Source organism: Scyliorhinus torazame, chromosome 6, assembly GCF_047496885.1.
Source record: "Scyliorhinus torazame isolate Kashiwa2021f chromosome 6, sScyTor2.1, whole genome shotgun sequence".
Classification (NCBI taxonomy): Eukaryota; Metazoa; Chordata; class Chondrichthyes; order Carcharhiniformes; family Scyliorhinidae; genus Scyliorhinus; species Scyliorhinus torazame.
This window is the reverse complement of record NC_092712.1, coordinates 247,382,655-247,397,434: the sequence shown is the minus strand read 5'-3', so window position 1 is coordinate 247,397,434 and position 14,780 is coordinate 247,382,655. Positions and strand designations below refer to the sequence as shown.

General features: G+C 46.5%; 1 protein-coding gene across 1 annotated transcript in view; it reads left to right on the top strand.

Moving 5' to 3' along the window:
* Window positions 1-14,780, top strand: part of LOC140425366 (reticulophagy regulator 1-like) — a 132,163-nt gene that overhangs the window by 66,717 nt on the left and 50,666 nt on the right. The window contains exon 4 of the mRNA XM_072509558.1: window positions 11,960-12,097. Coding sequence (XP_072365659.1) covers window positions 11,960-12,097 — 138 coding nt within the window. The remainder of the gene's footprint in view (window positions 1-11,959; window positions 12,098-14,780) is intronic.

The window sequence follows — 14,780 nt, the reverse complement described above, 5'->3', positions numbered from 1 at the left end:
CTTCGCTGGAGTAGCTTTCCCAAGAGAGAGACTAGGACACTGCTGTTTATCACCTAACCAGCAGCCTGTCCTGAGTGAACGGGTTCGAGTTTTTAAAGATGACTTGGTCAGAGATCGCTGGTGAGAGAATGAAGAATTGAAACGGACTCCAATTACAATCAAATCGAGGTTTATTGAAAAATCCAGGTCAAAATCACCAAACAGAAGAAAATACAATAAAACCTTAAACTCTACCAAAACTATGTCTATAAGGAAAGTGCTATAACGGACACAACGTAAAATCTTATTGTTACACAATTTAGCAATGGTAAAAACAGAGTAAAAGAACACACAGAATAAGCACCCCCCGTCTCAAAGCCTCAACCACTATCAAAGTCCCGGGAGTTTCGCACGCTGCTGCAGGGTACTTACAGTCCAAGGCTGCGGCTGGAGCAGGAGGTCAAGTTGAAGTTTGAGAGATCAAGTTAAGAGCAGTCAGTCCAAAAACAGAAGCCTCGATGACCGTTTGACCACCCCTTTTATACCCGTTTACCTGGGTTTTCTGGTGTCCGGCCAGCCCCTTTTGCATTGAATCGGTACAAGTTTAAAGTTCCCGCTGGTCCCGCCCCCTTTGAGCCAGGCAGACCTGTCGAATTCTGGGTTCTCCTTGCAGGTCCGCCCTTTCCAGCCAGGCAGACCTGTCCCGATTTGAATTTGGCGCCGACTCCGCCCCCTCCCACCAGTGAGTTCCTGCTGGTCCCGCCCCCTTTCAGCCAGGCAGACCTGTCGAATTCTGGGTTCTCCTCGCAGGTCCGCCCCTTCCAGCCAGGCAGACCTGTCCAGATTTGAATTTGGCGCCGACTCCGCCCCCTCCACCCAGTGAGTTCCTGCCGGCGGCTCCTGTCAAGATTGGAGTACCTCCCCTGGGTCCGCCTCCAACTTGTTTTTTTTTCCACCGGTTATCTTGCAGGGCCTGTCCCAGCGCAATACACTAGTTCCAGACAGTCTATTCTTTTAGATAACAATGATGTGGAGATGCCGGCGTTGGACTGGGGTGAGCACAATACGAAGTCTTACAACACCAGGTTAAAGTCCAACAGGTTTGTTTCGATGTCACTAGCTTTCGGAGCGCTGCTCCTTCCTCAGGTGAATGAAGAGGTATGTTCCAGAAACACATATATAGACAAATTCAAAGATGCCAAACAATGCTTGGAATGCGACCATTAGCAGGTGATTAAATCTTTACAGATCCAGAGATGGGGCAACCCCAGGTTAAAGAGGTGTGAATTACATCAAGCCAGGACAGTTGGTAGGATTTCGCAGGCCAGATGGTGGGGGATGAATGTAATGTGACATGAATCCCAGGTCCCGGTTGAGGCCGCACTCATGTGTGCGGAACTTGGCTATAAGTTTCTGCTCGGCGATTCTGCGTTGTTGCGCGTCCTGAAGGCCGCCTTGGAGAACGCTTACCCGGAGATCAGAGGCTGAATGCCCTTGACTGCTGAAGTGTTCTCCGACTGGAAGGGAACATTCCTGCCTGGTGATTGTTGCGCGATGTCCGTTCATTCGTTGTCGCAGCGTCTGCATGGTCTCGCCAATGTACCACGCTTCGGGACATCCTTTCCTGCAGCGTATGAGGTAGACAACGTTGGCCGAGTCGCACGAGTACATACCGCGTACCTGGTGGGTGGTGTTCTCACGTGTAATAGTGGTATCCATGTCAATGATCTGGCACGTCTTGCAGAGATTGCCATCGAGTGGCACTCGACTCATCGATCGACAGTTCCAACGCGCCACAGCGAAAAACCGCACCGACCTCCTCAGAAGACAAACATGGGACACAACCGACAGAATACCCTTCGTCGTCCAGTACTTCCCCGGAGCGGAGAAACTACGCCATCTTCTTCACAGCCTTCAACACGTCATTGATGACGATGAACATCTTGCCAAGGTCATCCCCACACCCCCACTACTTGCCTTCAAACAACCGCGCAACCTCAAACGAACCATTGTTTGCAGCAAACTACCCAGTCTTCAGAACAGTGACCACGACACCATACAACCCTGCCATGGCAATCTCTGCAAGACGTGCCAGATCATTGACATGGATACCACTATTACACGTGAGAACACCACCCACCAGGTACGCGGTACGTACTCGTGCGACTCGGCCAACGTTGTCTACCTCATACGCTGCAGGAAAGGATGTCCCGAAGCGTGGTACATTGGCGAGACCATGCAGACGCTGCGACAACGAATGAACGGACATCGCGCAACAATCACCAGGCAGGAATGTTCCCTTCCAGTCGGAGAACACTTCAGCAGTCAAGGGCATTCAGCCTCTGATCTCCGGGTAAGCGTTCTCCAAGGCAGCCTTCAGGACGCGCAACAACGCAGAATCGCCGAGCAGAAACTTATAGCCAAGTTCCGCACACATGAGTGCGGCCTCAACCGGGACCTGGGATTCATGTCACATTACATTCATCCCCCACCATCTGGCCTGCGAAATCCTACCAACTGTCCTGGCTTGATGTAATTCACGCCTCTTTAACCTGGGGTTGCCCCATCTCTGGATCTGTAAAGATTTAATCACCTGCTAATGGTCGCATTCCAAGCATTGTTTAGATAACAAGGTTAAGCTCCATTGTGAAGATTTTTCAAGGGCTTCCATCTGCTTCGGAGATCGCTGCTATCCTCACCTCGTTATGTTGATGGGATTCCGCTCTGGTGGAGACTAAGTCATTTACATCTGCATGGGGCTATGACCATCACATTGGGGACGTTGATGGGATTCCGCTCTGGTGGAGACAAAGTTATTTACATCTGCATGGGGCTATGACCATCACATTGTCCTGCTTGCAGGCAGGCCCCTTACAGCATTACCATGCCCTTTGTCTCTGTTTTTAATCCTATTTAGTTGTCTGGCTTCTTCTTCCTTGTAGCTCCGGGGGGGGTTTGTAAATACCTATGCACCTACTCAGCTCAGCGGACCAAGCCTGCTGGGAAATTTGGTTATGTTCCTTTGGCTGAAAAGTGTCCAGTTTACAGTCTCTGGGTTTTATTCTTGAACACAGTCCAAAAAGGGCCGAATTGCCCGAAAACCTTACATGAGTCCCCTGGGCCGGATGCGATTTATCCTAGGATTCTTTGGGAAGCTAGGGAGGAGATTGCTGAGCCTTTGGCTTTGATCTTTAGTCATCTTTGTCAACAGGAATAGTGCCAGAAGACTGGAGGATAGCAAATGTTGTCCCCTTGTTCAAGAAGGGAAGTAGAGTCAACCCCGGTAACTATAGACCAGTGAGCCTTACTTCTGTTGTGGGCAAAATCTTGGAAAGGTTTATAAGAGATAGGGTGTATAATCATCTGGAAAGGAACAATTTGATTAGACATAGTCAACACGGTTTCGTGAAGGGTAGGTCGTGCCTCACAAACCTTATTGAGTTCTTTGAGAAGGTGACCAAACAGGTGGATGAGGGTAAAGCAGTTGATGTGGTGTATATGGATTTCAGTAAAGCGTTTGATAAGGTTCCCACGGTAGGCTACTGCAGAAAATACGGAAGCATGGGATTCAGGGAGATTTAGCAGTTTGGATCAGAAATTGGCTAGCTGGAAGAAGACAAAGGGTGATGGTTGATGGGAAGTGTTCAGACTGTAGTCCAGTTACTAGTGGTGTACCACAAGGATCTGCTTTGGGGCCACTGCTGTTTGTCATTTTTATAAATGACCTGGAGGAGGGCGTAGAAGGATGGGTGAGTAAATTTGCAGATGACACTAAAGTCGGTGGAGTTGTGGACAGTGCGGAACGATGTTACAAGTTACATAAGCTGCAGCGCTGGGCTGAGAGGTGGCAAATGGAGTTTAATGCAGAGAAGTGTGAGGTGATTCATTTTGGAAGGAATAACAGGAAGACAGAGTACTGGGCTGATGATAAGATTCTTGGCAGTGTGGATGAGCAGAGAGATCTCGGTGTCCATGTACATAGATCCCTGAAAGTTGCCACTCAGGTTGAGAGGGTTGTTAAGAAGGCGCACGGTGTGTTAGCTTTTATTGGTAGAGGGATTGAGTTTCGGAGCCATGAGGTCATGTTGCAGCTGTACAAAACTCTGGTACGGCCGCATTTAGAGTATTGCGTGCAATACTGGTCACCGCATTATAGGAAGGATGTGGAAGCATTGGAAAGGATGCTGAGGAGATTTACCAGAATGTTGCCTGGTATGGAGGGAAGATCTTATGAGGAAAGGCTGAGGGACTTGAGGCTGTTTTCGTTAGAGAGAAGAAGGTTAAGAGGTGACTTAATTGAGGCATACAAGATGATCAGAGGATTGGATAGGGTGGACACCATCTTTTTCCTCGGATGGTGATGTCTAGCACGAGGGGACATAGCTTTAAATTGAGGGGAGATAGATATAAGACAGACGTCAGAGGTAGGTTCTTTACTCAGAGAGTAGTAAGGGCGTGGAATGCCCTGCCTGCAACAGTAGTGGACTCGCCAACACTAAGGGTATTCAAATGGTCATTGGATAGACATATGGACGATAAGGGAATAGTGTAGATGGGCTTTAGAGTGGTTTCACAGGTCGGCGCAACATCGAGGGCTGAAGGGCCTGTACTGCGCTGTAATGTTCTGTGTTCTATGACTCATGAACAGGTAGAATGCAGAGTCTTGCGTTCTGTAATGTACGTTTTACAATTAGATTTACAGTGATTCAGTCAAGTTAAACTTTTATTACTATGTTATCTTGCAGCTCACATGGCACATGATTTCATGTGCATTTGTTTCAAACTGTAAATCTGCCTAATTAATTTGAAAACAATTGGCTTAATATTTTGACTGTATTTTGAAAAGTTAACTGCAAATGATATGGGAGATGTTCCAGATAATCCAGAAGTCAGTTGCAGGAACCTGTTTAATGGGAATGGGATGTTCGAAGAGATGAGTTTGGCAACTTGGCGATAATATTCAGGTTTGGGAGTCAGTATTATGGGATGTGAGAGTCTTGGAGGGGCACAAGGGTCACAGAATCCTGAATTTTGCAGCAATGGAAAAGGTGAGGAATGGTAAGATTTCTGGAGTATGGCAAAAGCGAGGTCATTCTGGTGTGGGATCAGTAAGGAAGATATGCAGAAGTATTGATGGAAAAATAGGAGAAATGAGGAGGGATGTTTCTAAGGTTGTCGAGAAAGAATTCATGAGTACCACTGTACATGTGCGGGCCATTTTGTAGAAAATATTAGCACTCAGGAACAAATCTTGGGTGCTCACCCTGCTTGTCAGTAGGATCACTGAGGTAGGGCAAAATGAAGTTAACTCAGAGAGGTGAAGAGGGTCTTGATGGGCATTTCTTTAATTGGTTTACCAAGCAATAATTTGGAAAACCCATGTAATTTATAATTGGCTGACTAGACTTTTAAAATTAAATCACCATTCGGGAAGCCTGGATTATCTTTTAAAATACAGAAATGCTGAAGACCTTAGATCCTGGTCCAGTCACGATAGAGGTGAGAGGGAAAATGTATTTGTGGCAGTGATAAGTGATGACAGGTGAAAGAATTATCTGCATTGGATTACAGGCCTGACTTTAGCTATTACAAGGCAGATAATGCTGACTTGGAACAGTTAAAATCAGACAGTTCATCTATCCTGGGGTCGCAGTTGGGAAATATCCTAAATAAACTAAAGTATCACCTCCCTGAGACCAAACTTGAAAGAATCATTCAATTTTTAGGCATGGCCCTTAAGAAGCTATCAATTGGGGAAAGGGTAGGCTTTGCGTGCCCTACGTGAAATCGCTGTGCAATTGGGGTGAGTGGGAACCCAAAGGCAGACTCTTTTTTTTTTTCTCAACCCCACCTGAAAACCTGTTGATGGGGGTTGTGAAATTTAGGCCAATGATTTGTTTAACACGGGCTGAAAAAGTAAGAACATTCTTATTTATCTAGTGAACTTTACAGTTTGGAATATGCTTGATGATTTCATCCTGCAGCATTTTAAAATTAATTAGCATTTCTTTCAAAGAATTACATATGGAATTGCACCTCATGTACATTAGATATACAATTTTAAACATGGTGGCACAGTGGTTAACACTGCTGTCTCACACCACCAGGGCCCCGGGTTCAATTCTGACCTCCGGCGACTGTCTATGTGGAGTTTGCACGTTCTCCCTGTGTCTGCATAGGTTTCCTCCGTGTGCTCCGGTTTCTTCCCATAGTCCATAAATGTGCAGGTTAGGTGGTCTGGGCATGCTAAATTGTCCCTTGGGGTGGGGTTGCAGGAATAGGATGGGGGAATTGGGCCTAGGTCGGGTGCTCTTTCAAAGGCCTGGTGCAGACTTGATGGGACGAATGGCCTCCTTCTGCACTGTCGGGATTCTATGATTCTATATGTTTTCAGAATAAATTGTTGTTCCTCAAATACTGCTGGTAATTTCTTGCGAGCTATCCTGATGAATACAAGATGAAGCTTTGACAAAGTGTCTATTTTTTCAGCTGTACTGCCAAATTATTAAATATGTATTCAATCATATTTGTTAAAATATTGTATACTTTTTTATAATTAACATTCATAATGGGATCTAACTGTATAAGCATTTGTAATGGAGTTCTCTGTGTTAACATATAAACCACCTGTAAATATTTTGGCCATGAGTGGACATTTAGTAAGTGAAAAATGATGCTAGTATTATTTACGAATATTACACTGGACGGGGCGAACAATATACCTTTGCAGTTGAATTTATGGTCATTGTTAGTTGTTTGGGAGTGTGAATTGTTCTTTGCAGAAGTGGAGAAAAGATGGAAGGAAGATTTATTTATTTACTTATCAGACGGGACAGTGCTATTTAATTTGATATAGGAGCAAACAGGGCAGGAAATATGGCTTCCATGTGAATTTGGAACTGTTGATTGCTATAGCTATTTGTTTATTTGATAATGAAGCGATTTTGGAAGAAAACTATGCAGCCATTTATTTCTGAGGGCCCTGGGGCAAATTCTTATTCTGAAACTGAGGTGAATAGTTAAGCTGGTTATGTGAAAAGTAAGGAGCATTTGATAATATCTGACAAACCTCAAAGTTTCACGGTCCTTATTTCTTTTCAAAATTCTACAATAGTAAGTTAATTATTTTGGTGGAATCGTGAAGGGAGTTTAATAAAGTCTGAAAAACAGCATAAAAATACCAAAAAACTTGCTGCTTTGAGGACAAGTTGTTTTTAACTTTCTCATGGCCAACCTGGGAGAAGTGGAAAACAAATTATTTATTTTGGGGTATGACAAGGAGAATAGGGGAATTCCTATTAAAAACACCACCTAGTGGTGTGACCAGGAATCATTACAGGTAAGTGACAGGACAGAATAGGCATTTTAGAATTGAAATTTCCATTAGAAATATTTATTAACTGTTCAGTGATATATTTATTTTGTGAAACGCATTTTATTCAAACTTGTATCAAAGTAGTTACAATAAATAAACACCCGGGAAACATTCTTCCCAAAAATCAATTATCCGGTTTGTACATATTTTCCTCCTTTTTTCCCCCCTTCCCTATCACTTCCCCCCCCCCCCCCCCCCCCCCCCCCCCCCGCCGCAATGAACAGCTCCTCAAGCAGGGTCACAAACATCCCCCACCTTTTCTCAAACTGCCCTGCTGAGCCCCTTAACTTATTCTTTATCTTCTCTAACCGCAGGAAGTCGTACAGGTCACCCAACCATGCTGCTACTCCCGGTGGCGATGTCAACCACCACTCCAGCAAAATTTGTCGCCGTGCAATCAGAGACATCGGCCTTCCTCCTCTCCATGAGCTCCGGCTTCTCTGAAACCCCAAATATCGCCACCAAAGGGTCTGGGTCCACCTCCTCCTCCACTGTCCCGGCTAAGACCGCGAACACTCCCGCCCAGAATCTTCCCAATTTTTCACAACCCCAAAACATGTGCGCATGATTCGATGGCCCCCGCCCACACCTCTCACACTCATCTGCTACCCCCTGAAAGAACCCACTCTGTATCAGGCTCATCCTTGCACAAGAGGAGGTCCCGTTTACCCTTCGCAGTGCCTCACTCCATACTCCCCAATTAATCTCCATTCCCAACTACGCTTCCCATTTCTCCTTGATCTTCACCACCCGGTCGCCTCCCTGCTCCCCCAGCCACTTATATATATCCCCAATTCTTCCCTCCCCTTCCACATCCGAAAGCAGCATTCGCTCCAGCAGGGAATCTAGGGAACCCCTTCCAGACCTTTCGTGCAAAGTCCCTAACCTGTAGATACGTGAACTCACTACCAGTCGGCAGCTCTACCCTCTCCCTTAGCTCCACCAGACTGGTGAACCCTTCCTCCAAATACAAATCCCTCACCTTGACCAGCCCCACTTCCCTCCACCTCCTGTATACACTATCCACCCCCCCCCGCCCCCCCCCCCCCCGGCTCAAACCCATGATTCTCGCACAGTGGCGTTAGCACCGACACCCCTTCCACCCTAAAATGCCTCCTCAGCTGATTCCATATCTTCACCGTGGACTGCACCACTGGGCTCCCTGAATACCTACTCGGAGCCATTGACAGTGCTGCCATCACCATAGCCCTCAAACTAGACCCCTCACAAGATTCCTCCTCTATCCTAACCCACTCTACCCCTTCTCGTTCCCACCACCGCCGCACCTTGTCCACCTTCGCCGCCCAATAATAATGAAGCAGGTTTGGCAACGCCAACCCCCCTGCATTCAAATGGTCATTGGATAGACATATGGACGATAAGGGAATAGTGTAGATGGGCTTTAGAGTGGTTTCATAGGTCGGCACAACATCGAGGGCCGAGGGGCCTGTACTGCGCTGTTATGTTCTATGTTACCTCTGTAGCAGGGTCCTCCCCACCCTCGGCACCTTCCCCGCCCATACAAAGTCAGAGATGATTGTGTCCACTTTCCGAAAAAAGGCTTTTGGTATAAAGATCGGGAGAGCCTGAAAGATAAACAAGAACCTCAGCAGAATATTCATTTTCACCACTTGGACCCTCCCAGCCAACGTTAAGTGCAGTGTATCCCGCCTCTTACTGGCCTCCTCCACCAGCTTTGTTATGTTCCACTTATGGAGCCCCGTCCATTCCCTCGCTACCTGAATCCCCAAGTACCTAAACCTATCCCTCACTACCGTAAATGGCATCCCCCTAAATTAGCCCGCTGTGCCAGCTCATTCACTGGGAATACCTCGCTTTTCCCTACATTCAGCTTGTATCCCGAGAACCCTCCAAACCTCCCCAACAGGTCCATAATCCTTCCCATACTCTCCAACGGATCCAAAACATACAGCAAGAGGTCATCGGCATAGAGCAATACCCGATGCTCCCTCTGTCCCCTCATTATCCGCTGCCACTCTGCTGACCACCTGAGAGCCATCACCAATGGCTCTATGGCCAGCGCACACAGCAGCGGCGACTGCGGCACCCCTGCCTCGTACCGCTGTGTAATTCAAAGCTTCGTGAGCTCATATCATTCGTCCTCACCCTCGCTCTTGATGCCACATACAGCAACCATGCCACAAATCTCGGCCCAAACCTTCCCAAAACTTCGAACAAGTACCGCCACTCCACCCGGTCAAATGCTTTCTCCGCGTCCATGGACACCACCACCTCCGTACCAGAGCTCTCGACGGATTCATCACCACATTCAACAGCCATCTTATATTACTTGCGAGCTGCCTGCCCTTCACGAAGCATGTTTGATCTTCTGTAATCACCCCCGGGACACAATCCTCCATCCTCCCCACCAACAACTTAGCCAATACTTTCACATCCGTGTTCAATAGTGATATGGGTCTGTACGACCCACATTCCACCGGATCCTTCCCTTCTTTTGGAATTAGTGTGATTACCGCCTGCTTCATCGTCTCCGGCAACTCCCCCTTCTCCAGTGCTTCATTAAACGCCCCCAACAGATGTGGTGCCAGGTCCGCTGCAAATTCCTTATAAAATTCTGCCGGGTACCCATCCGGGCCAGGGGCCTTCCCTGACTTCATAGCCCTGATACTTTCCAGCACCTCCCTCAGCCCCAGGGGCTCTTCCAACGCCTGCCTCTTTGCTCCCTCCACCTGGGGAAATTCCAGCTCGTCCAGAAACCGCCCCATGTCCCCCTCCTCTCCTCCTGGGTCTGCCTCATAAGTCCCTGATCATACTCTCTAAATGCCTCATTTATCTTCCCTGGCTCTGACACCACACCCCCAGCCCCAGTCCGGATCTTCAATATTTTCCTGGACGCAGCCTGCCTCCGCAGCTGGTGTGAAAGCATGTGGCTTGCCTTCTCCCCGTTCTCGTACTGCACCCCTTTTGCCCGACGCAATTGCCCTACTGCCCTCCCCGTTGTCAGCCTATCAAATTGCCACTGCAACATTTTCCTCCTCGCCAGTCCCTTCATGGTGTGCACCCTCGAATATTCCCTGTCCACCTCCACTATCTCGCTCACTAGACAGTCATGTTCCGCCCTCCTTTCCTTATTCGCACGAACTGTAAATGAGATAATTTCTCCCCCGCCCACTGCCTTCAGTGCTTCCCAAAAAATGCCCGCCGACACCTCCCTATTCTGATGAACTCCACTTAATCCCTAATTATGCATAATTGGGCAGAGAAATGGCAGATGGAGTTTAACCCGGACAAATGCGAGGTGATGCGTTTTGGTAGATCCAATTCCGGTGGGAGTTATAAAATAAATGGCAGAACTATCAGGAGCATAGAGAAACAGAGAGATCTGGGCGTGCAGGTCCACAGATCCTTAAAAGTGACAGCACAGGTGGAAATGGTGGTAAAGAAAATATATGGCATGCTTGCCTTCAGAGGACGGGGTATTGAGTATAAAAGCTCAAAAATCATGTTACAATTATATAGAACGTTGGTTAGGCCACATTTGGAACACTTGTGTCCAATTCTGGCCACCGCACTACCAGAAGGACATGGAGGCTTTGGCGAAAGTACAGAAAAGGTTTACCATGATGTTGCCTGGTATGGAGGGTGTTAGCTATGTGGAGAGATTGAATAAACTGGGATTGTTCTCCCTGGAGAGACAGATGCTGAGGGATGACCTCATAGAAGTGTATAAAATTATTAGGGGTATAGATAGGGTGAACAGTTGGAGGCTTTTTCCCAGGGTGGAAATGACAATTACAAGGGGGCACAGGTCAATGTGAGGGAGGAAATGTTCAGTGGAGATGTGAGGGGGAAGTTTCTTTACACAGAGGGTGGTGACGACCTGGAATGCACTATCAAGTGAGGTGGTTGAGGCAGATACGTTAGTGGCCTTTAAGATTTATCTGGATAGGCACATGAACAGACGGGGTATAGAAGGATACAGGTGGTTGATCTAGATAGGATACATGATTGGCGCAGGCTTGGAGGGCCGAAAGGCCTGTTCCTGTGCTGTATTCTTTGTTCTTGTTTATAGCGATGCGTGACACATGCAATTATGTACACACCGATCAGATATATAATATATCTTAATTATATTATCTAATACTAGTCCATGTGTAAGTTAGATTGAAAGCTGTCTGATTCTTGATCATGACCTTGAATCCAGATCCTGTGTAGAAATTTGTCACGTGTCACGTGTATGTCTTATCATAATTTGGAGAGGCTGCTGCCCGATTTTAACATATTTTTGCTAAAGTAAGGGGAAAGCATTCCTGGATAATGCCTAGTTTTTCATTATGTATAATCAGTGCAACAAAATATGTTCCCTAGAATCCTACAACACCTAGAATTTATACTGTGGACCTAATATTAATTGGCAGTATTTGTACAAATGGGTTTCACTGTATCTGAATATGATAAGAATATTACTTGTGGTAAAGTTTATTTTTGTTAAATAGTTTTATGTGTATTCCCTCCCCCTTCCTCATCAATTTCAAATAATCTGCCCATTTTCTCCTAAGATCAGTAAACAATGGTGAAATGTGATACCACACATAACCTTTATGCTTCTTGGTTGGTTTCCAGTATTATGTGTCCTCTTGTGGCCTTTGGTAACCTCTTGTGATTTGGGGCAAAGTATTTACAACAAGATTGATCCAGTTTTGCAGCGATTGGATTTCGGTCTGAAGGACTATGTGCAACGTTTGCAAAGAAGACGGGAAAGTAAGAACAACTTTGCATTCACTCTACATCAGAAAAATTATAATATATGGTGGGAATTATCTAAAATTTATAATAATGTACCAATAATTTAATGGAGCACCTTTAAGCAAATTATTTATTAACTAATACAGGTTCTGTTGCTAACTTTCCCCGTTGGTTCAATTACTCTGTTTTATTACCTTTGCGCTCGAGTCGCCAGGTATCTTTATGATACCGCCACGAGGTTCAAGTCCAAGTAATGATCAATAACCGATTAGTAAGATTCAAATCAAAGCACATTTATTATACACAGTAATCGCTACTCATGCACAAATTCTACGTCTAAACTACTTCTACAACTAACAGGCCTATACTTAACTTCGGACTGGCCCACCAGGTCAGGGGAACAAATGGCCTTTGGTTCAGGTTCTGAGTCTGCGGGATTTGAAGTTGGTACGGATTGGTAGCTTGGAGCGCCTATCTCTTAGCGAGCGTTGTATTAAGACTGACTTCTTTCGGTGGTCACTGCACCGGTCACGGTCAAGGTTGGTTCGCCTTGCTGGGTGACCCGGGCAGGATGAAGAGAGCGAGTTGAACTTGGGGGCTTAAGTGAAAAATGGAAATGAAAACCGCTTATTGTCGCAAGTAGGCTTCAAATGAAATTACTGTGAAAAGCCCCTAGTCACCACATTCGGGCGCCTGTTCGGGGAGGCTGGTACGGGAATTGAACCGTGCTGCTGGCCTGCCTTGGTCTGATTTCAAAGCCAGCGATTTAGCCCAGTGTGCTAAACCAGCCCCTTTTATAGTCCCCAGGGGATTCCCGCCTTTCGGGGCGGACCCTGTACCTGGTTCTAGGTGATTGGACTTCGTTCCAATCGCTTGGTTCGATTTCTCCAATACTGGAGCGGTTCCCTGATCGATGGGCGGTCTTGAGGTGTTCGTTAACCTCTTTTGTGTTGGCTCTTGCTGGCGCCGGGGAGTCTGGCTTAGTTTTGAGTGTCCCAAATGTTGCTTTTGTTCCCGGAGATTGCTCATTAGTATGTAGATGGCTGCTATATTATTATGCTGGTGGTAGCTGGTATCGATGCTGTCTGGGCTTTTGCAGAGTTAAATACACAGCAAACCTGCACCTGCTGGTTTCTGCCTGTGTTGGCTGAATTTCCCTTCAGCCATTGCCGTTCACCATTTTAAATCAGGAGTTGGCCAATTTAGGTGGCTACACTTCCTCCTTGTGATCCTAACGCGAAGCGTGAAGGATCACATAACTGCGTTGTCTTCATTCCCTGACCCGGTGAGCACTTCTTTCATGGCCTCTACACTGACCATAACTATGCAAAAACATTTTAACTGACAATTCTAAGGGGTGCTATGTCAAACAGGGACATGCATTACAAAACAAGAAAATGGGAACCTCTAACTATCCTTAGTACATTACACTCACTTAAACATTTCATCATTCTAACTTCCTCAACCATACAAACAAAATCATAGCAGTTTATACACGTTTTTCCTGGCTTGGCAGTCTTGACTCAGGATCGTCCAATTGCTCATGAACAATTCTTTATTTACAACAAAAACGCAAACGAATGCTCTTTATTATAGATCGCGGGGGTCGGGGGTCTGGTCGTATCTGAAAATAGGGGATCTGATCCTATATACCGGGGTGCGAGCGCGGTAGGCTCTCCTCCATTTTCTCAGACGCATAGTCTGCACGATGCAGCAGAGTATCGCCAATACCAATAGGGATTCTATCAAGTAGGACAGGGAGTACCAAGATGGTGTGGTGTCGCTGGTGACTGAGCTCTGGGTACTGTGGGGAAGTGAATCATTAACGGCTGAGGTCCATTATAACGATGAACCACGTGGAGGATGTCCTCATGGTTCTTCTTCTTTCACTTCTCTTCGCTTCTCTTCTCTTCTCCTGTCCTGGAGCTTCTGGAGTTCTGTGGAAACAAGCATAGTGTCTCTTACTATCTTGGTTTAACATCTCGTATGATAGCCTGTCTGTCCTTTAGTGCCAATTACTCCCTTTATAATTGGTCACTATGTGTGACTCCCGAATTTTAGGATAAGACACACGTACAAATAATGAACCAGTGCGAGCCGTCTCACAGACTGTGCGGTTTACCATCCAAATGTTTGAGGATGTAAATAGCATATGGTTGGCAACCTAAGGGTTACCTGAAAGAAAACAAAACTTTTTGAACTAAAACTTTCCAAAATGAGGTGCGTATGGGCCGCGACGGTTAAGAGTTAGATGGAGTCCCCGGGTAGGACGGCGACCAATGCCGTGTTTCCCTTACCCGAGCGTAGCTGACCAGAGGGGGAGTTCCCAGGCAGGGCGGGTCCCAAGCCGTTTCTCCCCTGCCTGAGCAACCGACAAGAACGGGCAAGAAATGTAGTCATCGTGGGGGGTTGCCGTATTGGTTCCTTCCTCGAACCAGAAGAGCAGTTATGAACTGGCATCTGGGACATTTACAAGTCTCTGCGGACAAACTAGTTCCTCTGAACTAGCGTCTGGCCAAACTACTTTCTCTGACTGCCAGTGGGCGTCAGAGGGGTGGTGGCGTGGGGCCGTGGAAATATTTTCCGGTCTGACATACAACATTTAACAAACAAGTGCAAACAACATCAAACATGCTGCAGGTTCCATCAGAAAGGACACCGTTTTCTTCCAAGCGGTTCCTTTTAAAACATCATCTGG